The sequence below is a fragment of the Cetorhinus maximus genome, chromosome 12 (genome assembly GCF_964194155.1).
Source record: "Cetorhinus maximus chromosome 12, sCetMax3.hap1.1, whole genome shotgun sequence".
Taxonomy (NCBI): domain Eukaryota; kingdom Metazoa; phylum Chordata; class Chondrichthyes; order Lamniformes; family Cetorhinidae; genus Cetorhinus; species Cetorhinus maximus.
This window is the reverse complement of record NC_135890.1, coordinates 38,713,663-38,723,741: the sequence shown is the minus strand read 5'-3', so window position 1 is coordinate 38,723,741 and position 10,079 is coordinate 38,713,663. Positions and strand designations below refer to the sequence as shown.

General features: G+C 43.0%; 1 protein-coding gene across 2 annotated transcripts in view; it reads left to right on the top strand.

Annotated features, from left to right (window-relative positions):
* Nucleotides 1–914: 914 nt before the first annotated feature.
* Nucleotides 915–10,079, top strand: part of gramd4a (GRAM domain containing 4a) — a 158,272-nt gene continuing 149,107 nt past the window's right edge. Inside the window, exon 1 of one of the 2 annotated variants that reach the window (XM_078553353.1) lies at nt 915–1,139. In XM_078553353.1, coding sequence (XP_078409479.1) covers nt 1,105–1,139 — 35 coding nt within the window. In that variant the 5' untranslated portion in view covers nt 915–1,104. The remainder of the gene's footprint in view (nt 1,140–10,079) is intronic. The other variant, XM_078553355.1, reaches the window with a different exon arrangement.

The window sequence follows — 10,079 nt, the reverse complement described above, 5'->3', positions numbered from 1 at the left end:
AGATGCAGTCTTGGGGGAAGAGATTGAGCAACTGGCTGGTGAACAGCCATTAGGGCAATTTAAGCTGGAGTACTGTTGCCTGACAACTCATTGCAGGCAGAAGAATCAAGAGGGCTTCCAGCCTGAGTTGGGCTTGAGGGAAATCAGAGGTGATATTCTTGAAGGAGAGGAGCTGAAGTTCTTCATGAGAAAGATGAGAGCTTAAAGGATTTTTGTGATTTACAGTGATCACTGATATCTGAATGGGTCGCTGAGAAAATTCATGGGATCTATCTTGACTGTGTCTACCACTTAATGTGCAGTTTGTGGTGTGCTCTCCACAGTATTTATATGGCTGGTCCAATTCTGGTCAATGGCAACCTTCAGGATGTTGATAGTGGGGGATTCAGCAATGGTAACGCCATTGAATGTCAAAGGGAGATAGTCTTTTTTGTTGGAGGTGGTCATTGTCTGGCACTTGTGTGGAGTTGCCACCCAAGTGACAATGTTATGGCTACAAGAGCAGGTCAGAGGCTGGGAGTTCTGCGGCAAGGAAGTCACCTCCTGACTCCCCATCTACAAGTCACAAGTACAAATCCTCATGTAGCTTGATCCTATTTAGCTTTGCAGTCTACCACCTCCATTAGTTTTGTATCATCTGTTCCCAAACTTCCTTATCCTGAAAGGAAACCAAGCAAAACGTCAGTCGAATATCTAGCCCCCATTCAATCTTGGTGGGTTGCTTAAATAGGAACGTGCTGCTGGGAGTTTGTCAGATCCGTTCACCCTTTAAGTGCGTGTGAGTTGGAAAACACGGATTGGCGGAGCGAGCGGTTCCCGAGCGGGGAAGGGGCGGGGAGAAGTGGGGAATCTGGACGGGAGGCTCCAGCTGCGGTTGTTGCTCCAGCTGCGGTTGTGATTCCAGCTCCGGGTTTTGTGGTCGGTAGGCGGCCGGCGGCGCTGCTGTTTTACCTGCAGCGGTCGGGCTGTTTATTGTTGTGGATAAACACACGCTGGGAAGGAAGGGAGGGAGGTGGGCGGCGGGGACAAGCAGAAGGTTTCAAGGTTTCATGTCATTATTGGCTGAAGCGGCGGCGGGGTCGGGCTGGAGCTCGGCAGGTGTTAATGAAAGTTAGCTGTGATTTGCGTGTCAGAGCCGGGTGAGTGCCGTGCCTTCCATTCTTTGTTCATTATGTTACGGGTGAGAGGGATTTTTGTCATTCTCGGATCGGGCCTTTCTCACACTCGGGGCGGCGGTGGGATGGTCGGTGCCGGGGCCCAGGGTTCCGGCTCCCTTGCAGCGCCACTCCCCTGCTCCACCCTCGGGGCTCGGGCCTGAGCTGGATGTCAGTGATGGTGAAATCTTTGTTTCCCGCTGCTCCGGGAGGCAGCCTTTCGCTTTTTGCTTATTTATTTATGTGTGTGTGTGTGTGTGAATGAGAAATCCCTCGATGTGACTGGCCTTGTCCTCAAGGCCCAATGCAACCCCCTTGACAACCGGAAGCTGCTCTTGCTGTGCTGGGTATTATTAACCTGGTCCTTTCTCCTCACCTCCCCTGATATGATCCAAACGGTTTAAGGAATGTTTGTGCCTTTGAAAGGCGCTCCCAAAGTAATTTTCGAGGAACAATGTTTCTTATAAAAGATGCATTGGAATTGTTGGGGATTGAACTGACTATTTTCCGAGTGAATGAATGAAATGATGGTTGCTTTAATTTTTTTTTTATAAAAAGCAAAAAAACTGCGGATGCTGGAAATCCAAAAATACCTGGAAAAACTCAGCAGGTCTGACAGCATCCTGCTGAGTTTTCCCAGGTATTTTTGTTTTTGCTTTAATTTTTTTGTTCGTGCAACCTGTGCCTTCAGATTTATTGTGGTTAAAGCAGCGGCATTTGAAGCTGAAGGGTAATCCAAAAAGAAGGCAGCAATTTACGAATTTGTGCAGGAGTTGAGGCCACGCTTGTAACGTTGTATAGTTCTGAACAACCCATAAGACATAGGCAAAGCCAAGGAAAGGGTGCAGTGAAAATTTATTAGAACAACTTAAAAGGGGAGGAAATCCATTCGAGGTTTTTAAGATTAGTGAAAGGGTTGAGAGGATATTTAGTGGAATATTGTTTCACTGGTTAGCAAATCAGTAACCAGGAAGCGGAGCCTCAAGGTTGTCACTGGAAGAAGGAAGATGTTTTTTTTCATGCTGAGGCCTATTTGAGTGTTGCCACACGTGGCTGTTGAGGCAGAACATAAAAAATAATTGCAAATATGTTTTGAATAGAAGGTCAGCAAAGGAAAGATTGGGAAAATGGGGTAAAAGTAGATAGCTCCAGTTGATGGGCTAAGACAGGGAAATGGCCCACTGTGCTGCAATTTTGACGATTCTTAGTAACCCTGGTTAATCATTACTGTCTACCCCTCCCTATTCAATAAATTACTGAATTGAATTTGTATATATATGAATACAGAAAAAATAACATTTATATTTATCTTCAGTAATTTTTTTTTAAAGTTAGTTCATGGGATTTGGTCATCACTGGCAAGATCAGCATTTATTACCCAAATCTGGTTTCCCTTAAGAAGGTGGTGGTGAGCTGCCTTTTTGAACTGCTGCATTTCATATGATGTAGGAACACCTACAATGCTGTTTGGGAGGGAGTTCCTGGATTTTGACCCAGCGACAGTGAAGGAACAGCAATTATAATTCCAATTCAGGATGCGACTTGGAGGGGAATTTGTGGGTGATGGTGTTCCCATTTGTCAGTTGCCCTTGTTATTTTCGGTGGTAGAAGTTAAGGCCTTGGAATGTACTGTGAAAACCTGAGTCTTATTTGGGGAAAAAAATCTGTGTATTAAGAGTGACATTTATGAAAGAGCATCTTCATAATTTGCTTACTTCTACAACTCTAAGTTATGTATCCTTTACTCTTGTTAACCTGGTATAACTTTTCAACATTGATGAGGGAGTTATCATTTCTCAGCAGCAATACTACTAAGCAGTTGAGAATGAGGTTTTAAAAATTCAGCAGCTTGTGTAAAATGTTTAATCAAGCTTATGAAAATAGAAAGACTTGCATTTATATAGTGCCTTATAGTGACAGCTCATCCCAACGTGCAGATAAATAAGGAAGTAGGGTTTGCAGCCAATGAAGTACTTTGAAGTGCAGTTATTGTTGTAATGTAGGAAATGCCAATCTGCTGCAACAAGCTTCTCAAACGCCAATGAAATAAATGAGCAGATCATCTGTTCTATTAATGTTGTTCGAGGGATAATTTTTGGTCAGGATACCAGGAGAACTCCCATGCTCTTCTTTTGAATAGTGCCATGGTATCTTTTATCTTTAAATACCTCACTTTGTTCTACCTATCACATCGCCCGTTTAAAATCCCTACACCCACACTCAAGTACCACACCAAGTTTCTCACTGAGATATCTTTAGTACTTTCCTCCCTCAGTCTTTGCACCAAGTGACTTCTCATCCTTGGTGATTTCAACCACTGTCTTAAATCATATTCTCATCTGAGTTCACTGCCCTCCTATCCTTCCTTAACCTTCCTCTATCTAAACTCCCCAACACACATTCACAGCTACACCCTTGACTTTGCCATCTCACATGGCTTTTCCACACTCATTGTATCGATCACAGATAAGGCCAGCCCTGATTATTTGCTCTTGTATTGCTCACCACCCACATTCCCCTTTCACTCACAACCCTACTTCCTTATTTATCAGTTCCTGGAAAATGCTCTCTCTGAATTCACTTACAACTGCACTTTCAAAATCCCAATTCTCTATCCTTTGGCCCTCCATTCACCACATTTCTGCAGCTACCAATCTACTCAACCATATCTTCACTTCCACCTTCAGTGCTTTAGTCCATATTAAGACAGTTACTCTCTTTCACCCTTGCTGTTCTCACTGGCACGGCCCTCACCTCTGCTCCCTTAAGTCCAAGGGGTGCAGTCTTGAGCGAATGTGGTGGATAACTGATTTAGCCATTCGCTGGCAGAGCTGATTGGATCAAATAAAACACTGTTCGATCCTGTTCTTGTCTGCTAAAACTGCTCTATTCCAGGATGATCCTGGAATGCAAAGATGACTCGCAGCATCATTTCTCTACTGCAAATTGTTGTCTTAAACCCCTGTCCCATGTCTCTTCCACCTCCTACAACATGTGCTCAATGATCATGGACTACTTTGTCACTAAGATTGAGACCATTTGATCAACTCCATCTGCTACGCCTCTCCCTTCCTCTCGTCTGCTGGCCCAAACTTCTCTAAGTCTATCCCCTGCCCTAGCTCTGAACTTGCATCTTTCTCTGGTTTCTCTTCTACCTCCCTGTATGTGCTTTCTGAGCTCATCTTGTTCATGAAATTCATCTCCTTCAGCTTGGTGGGACAGCACTCGTCTGGTTCCATTCTTATGTGTTGACTCATTGTCAGCGAATCGACTGCAATGGTTTCTCTTCCCACTCCCACACCACGGGTCTATCCCTGGCATCCTCCTATTTCTCATCCACATACTGCCCCTTGGCAACATCATCCAAAAACCGTGTCAGTTTCCACATGTACATTGATGACAGCCAGCTCTACCTCACTGCCATCCCTCGTGACCTCTCCACTGTCTTTGCGTTGTCAAGCTGCTTGTCTGACATTCAATACTGGATGAACAGAACTTTCCTCCAATTGGATATTGGGAAGGTCGAAGTCATTGTCTTTGGTCCTTACCACATACTCCATTGCATAGCTACTGGCTCCATCCCTCTCCCTTGAAACTGTGTGAGGCTGAACCAGACTGTTCACAATCTTGGTATCATCTTTGACTCTGTGGTGAGCTTCTGACCACGTGTCCACGCCATCATTAAAACCACGTATTTTCACCTTTATAAGTTCTCATAGTTCTCAACCCTGCCTCTGCCTCAGCTTCTCTGCTGCTGAATCCTCATCCATGTCTAATACTTCTAGATGTGACCCTTTATTTGCCTCCCATACTCTACCCTCAGTAAACTGATGTCTTCCAAAACTCCATTGCCTGTATCTGATCATGCACCATATCCCATTCATTTGTAATCCCCCTGTGCTCACTGATTTTGGCTCCTGATTAAGCAACATCTTGATTTTAAAATTTATCAAATTCCTCCATGGCCTTGTCCCTCCCTCTTTCTAATCTCAGCTTCACAACACTCCAAGGTAGTTGCAGTCCTCTAATTCTGACAGATCCGCGATTTTAATTGCTCCACCATTGATAGCCATGTCTTCAGCTGCCAAGGCCTTAATCTCTGGTGTTCCCTCCCTAAACTTTTGCTCTTCTTTCCCCTTAAATTGCTCCTTAACATCTACCTCTTTGCCCAAGTTTTTGGTCATCTGCTATAATATCTCTATGTGGCTTCATGTCGATGTCAGTTTATTTTCCTTTTGTAATCCTCTTGTGAATGTCTTGGGATGTTTTATTAACTTAAAGGTGCCTATGCAGGTTGTTGTTGTACTCTGCCTAAGATTACAGACAGGGCCACAGTTTTAACATAGCATGTGAAAGGTGGCACCCTTGATAGTGCAGCACACCCTCAATGTCAACCTATAATGGCCAATGGAGAAAAGCACCATATAGGGTGCCAGATAGATTGACCTCTGTGATCTGTCAATCCTTATACACACGTTTCTCAACTCATAGGCTTTTGGAATCCGATGACTGTCCTCTGTCTTAGTGCCTGCACAAGGTACAATTACGATACAGATGGACATTTTCTGTTTTACAGAAATAAAATTATTTTGCTTTTCATTATTACTGACCTATCAGATTTGGAATATTTCAGCCCAGAATGTTCTGTGAATTTTCAGTATATTAGCTACATGAGCAAATTAATGGTGCCTGGTACTGCATTCTTTTTGGCTTTTGGTCAACACAAGAAGCAACAATTTCCCTCTCTCGTCTGTTTTTTTAGGCAGTTACATTTGAGTATCTGTCATTAGGAAGGGTTAATGTGGGGTTTTTGGTATAAAAAGAGGATGTACCGTTTAGATAGCTCTCTGGCCCTACTCCTGTGGTCACACTGCATTACCCCTGGCTGTCAATTAATTTACTGGCAAGGCTCCGAATTAATTAGTACGATGGCTCTTATAATTTGTAATGGTATGTGTAACACCAACTTTTGAGAATATTTGCGGTGCCGACTTAAAAATTTAGGAAATAAAAAAAATCTGATGAGGATTTTTACACTGCTTCTTGTGTAGTGTATCTTCTCTTTCCCCCAGCAAGAATTAAATACTTTTGGTGTTTGTCCCATGTCACAGAGAGCAGGAAAATGTACTTATAATCACTTCAATATTCTTGGGTGAAGATGAAACTGCTTTCAGCACAGAATCTCTCAGAAAGTTAGTAAATTTGGTAGCTCCCATACTTGCAGTTTGAGATAGTGAGAAGGTTGAGAAGCAGGAAGGAAATATATAGGAGGCAAATTAAAATTGTTTGCTATGTTATATTTTTTCCTTAAAGAAATAGAGTAAACTTTATGCAAAGGAGTTAAGGGAAGTAAAATTGGAAAATAAAACTGAATTATCATAATTTAAAAATACTGGTAAATTAAAAGAAAATAGAATTTTTTTCCCAGTCCTACATTTTTGTACTCTGATTCCTCAATTGTCCTTTTGCTTTTTGGGGAGGAAAGAAGAGACAAAGAAAGGAACTTTTTTTTTCTTGCATTCAAGCTACATATGAGTCGCTAAACAAGGAATTCTTTGTAAAAACTATAAATGACTTATAAATGAATTACAGCAGACTGTTCTTTAATTAGTGCATTTTTCCTAGCTCCTCACTCAACATGAATGCATTCCTGTGAATAGATTTCCTTTCCCTTCCCCATTTTGTGGTTCTGCATAATTTTGTTTTACTCCATTGTGGTTACATAAAATCTACAGCACAGAAGCGGGTCACTGGGCCCAACTGGTCTATGCCAGAGTTAATATTCTTATGAGCCTCTTCCCACTCTGATTACCTGTTCCCACCTTGCACTTTGTCCTCTATTTCTTTCTCCTTCAAGTTTGCACCAATGCTATTTTCTTAAGGCTTGTTCCTTCTTCAATATGCAGTGGTTCTTTTTAAAAATATATTAAAGGTTGAGGCACTCATTTATTGTATACACAGAAACCATGCCTCTATGTCTGTATATAATTTATTTTAATTTTATCTTGCATCTCATTTTCTGTGTATTTGCATTATTAAATTTAATGGGGAAAAATGTTGGTCTAAATAAGGTGATGAATACCATTTTTAATTTGGCAATACGATTCCTGTTTATATAAATGGAAGTCTCTCTATATGCAATGCCTTTAATGTTCTTTGGACATTGATGCTTCACAGCTAATTATCTACTTTTGAGGTGTGGCAACAATCACAGCAATTTGCACATAGCAAGGTGAATGGCTGCTTTATCTTTTTTAATTCATTGATGGGATCTGGGCGTCGCTAGTGAGGCCAGCATTTATTACTCATTCCTAATTGCCCTTGAGAAGGTGGTGGTGAGCTGCTGCCTTGAACCGCTGCAGTCCCTGTGGTGTAGGTACACCCAGAGTGCTGTTAGGGAGGGAGTTCCAGGATTTTGACCCAGTGATAGTGAAGGAGCGGTGATATATTTCCAAGTCAGGATGGTGTGTGGCGTGGAGGGGAACTTCCAGGTGGTGGCGTTCCCATGCATCTGCTGTCCTTGTCCTTCTAGATGGTAGTGGTCATGTGTTTGGAAAGTGCTGCCTAAGGAGCCTTGGTGAGTTTCTGCAGTGCATCTTGCAGATGGTACACACTATTGCTACTGTGCGTCGGTGGTGGAGGGAGTGAGTGTTTGTGGATGCGGTGCAAATCAAGTGGGCTGCTTTGTCCTGGATGGTGTCAAGCTTCTTAAGTGTTGTGGGAGCTGCACTCATCCAGGCAAGGGGAGAATTTACATCACACTCCTGACTTGTGCTTTTGTAGATGGTGGACAGGCTTTGGGGAGTCAGGAGATGAGTTACTCATCCCAGGTTTCCCAGCCCCTGACCTGCTCTTGTAACCACAGAATTTACGTGGCTAGTCCAGTTCAGTTTCTGGCCAATGGTAACCCCTAGGATATTGATAGTGGGAGATTGTGATGGTAATGCCATTGAATGCCATGGGGAGATGGTTAGTTTCTCTCTTGTTGGAGATGGTCATTGCCTGGCACTTGTGTGGTGTTAGTGTTACTTGCCATTTGTCAGCCCAAGGCTGGATATTGTCTAGGTCTAGCTGCATTTGGACATGGACTGCTTCAGTACCTGGAGAGTTGCAAATGGTGCTGAACATCCCCACTTCTGACCTTATGATGGAGGGAAGGTCATTGATGAATCGGCTGAAGATGGTTGGGCCTAGGACACTACCCTGAGGAACTCCTGCAGTGATGTCCTGGAACTGAGATGTTTGGCTTCCAACAACCACAACCATCTTCCTTTTGTGCAAGGTATGACTCCAACCAGTGGAGAGTTTTCCCTCTGATTCCCATTGACTCCAGTTTTGCTAGTGCTCCTTGATGCCAAGGAGTGCGACCCCCTAATTTTAAAGCAGTGCCCCCTTGTTCAGGACTCACCCACGAGAGGAAACATCCTTTCCATGTCCACCTTGTCAAGACCGTTCAGGATCTTATACACTGACCCACACATGCCAGTTAATGATCACCTCCAACAAGAGAGATTCTGACCACCTTCCTTTGATATTCAATGGCATTACATCATTGAACAACTTAATATTGACCAGAAATCTATTTGGGCCAACCACATTGTCAAGAAGATATAATAATTCTCATAATGTTATTGGAATTTATTGTAAAATGGAGTAGTCATTGTGTGTTTGTGTGTGTGGATTTAAGAAGAGAGGGTAGGTTTGAAATGTTAATAAGATAAACATGGGGAAGTTTAGAAACATAGGCGTCAAGGGAACATCTGCATTTTGAAATAAACCAGACTAAATTGTTTTCAAAGGAGCGGTGAAAAGTGTCACTTAACTAGGTGAAGTTTTGAAACTGTGTGTTTATTTTTCCCAAAGATTACTGGTAAAACTTAGTGCCATGAGAGGGTTTTATTATCAGGGAGATCAAGTCCAAAGACAAAGTGAAACAACAGGTATTTGCATTTAAAGAGGAAGATATATATAAAGAAGAAGCAGCAAGGGCTGTGTGTAAGGGAAGGTATTTCTAAGATCTTACAAGTATGAAAAGTCTTCAGCATCTATGCCTCAAGCTGCTGCCTTCCAAGGACTGAAGTTAAGAAAACTCACTTGGATTTAGACTTGCTTACGGTATCATGTTTCTTTACCTGGGCCTTTTAAAATCTGTGTGCCTTATTGTTGCCTTAACGAAAATGTAACTGAGAGTTAGATTGAGTAGGGGGTTTAGAAGTTATTATGGTAGTAATTTGTAGATCTACGTATGCATTTAAAATAATTTCTCTTAATGTTTAACCTAGTTTTATAAAAACCTTTTAAGACTTGGTCTTATTACTACTGAATTCAAGGCACGCATCTCGAAATTTATACAAATCGAGAATTAGTTGTGTCAGTTGTTTCAAGTTTCTCTCTGGGATTGAACAGCTCGATATTTACCATCTGCTGTGTCATAACAACATAAATATTTATAAGAGCAGGCTGGGCATTCTCCAACAAGTGACTCAGCTCCTGACCCCCAAAGCCTTTCCACAAAGCACAAATCAGGAGTATAATGGAATACAGGGACGACGTCGCCGTCTTCTGCTCGGATCCGCTGTCGGTGCGCAGACTGATGCACATCTGCGACCAGTTCGAACTGGCCTCGGGAGCCAAGGTAAATCGTGGGAAGAGCGAGGCCATGTTCTTTGGGAACTGGGCTGACCGATCCTTTGTCCCCTTCACTGTCAGGGCTGACGGCCTGAAGGTGCTGGGGATATGGTTCGGAGGGACCGGGGCATGCGTTAGAAACTGGAAGGAGCGAGTGGCTATGGTGAAAAGGAAACTGGGCATGTGGGAGCGATGCTCCCTCTCCATTGCGGGTAAGAACCTGGTCATCAGGTGTGAGGTACTCTCGCTGTTGCTGTACGTGGCGCAGGTCTGGCCCATTCCAGACTCCTGCGCGAT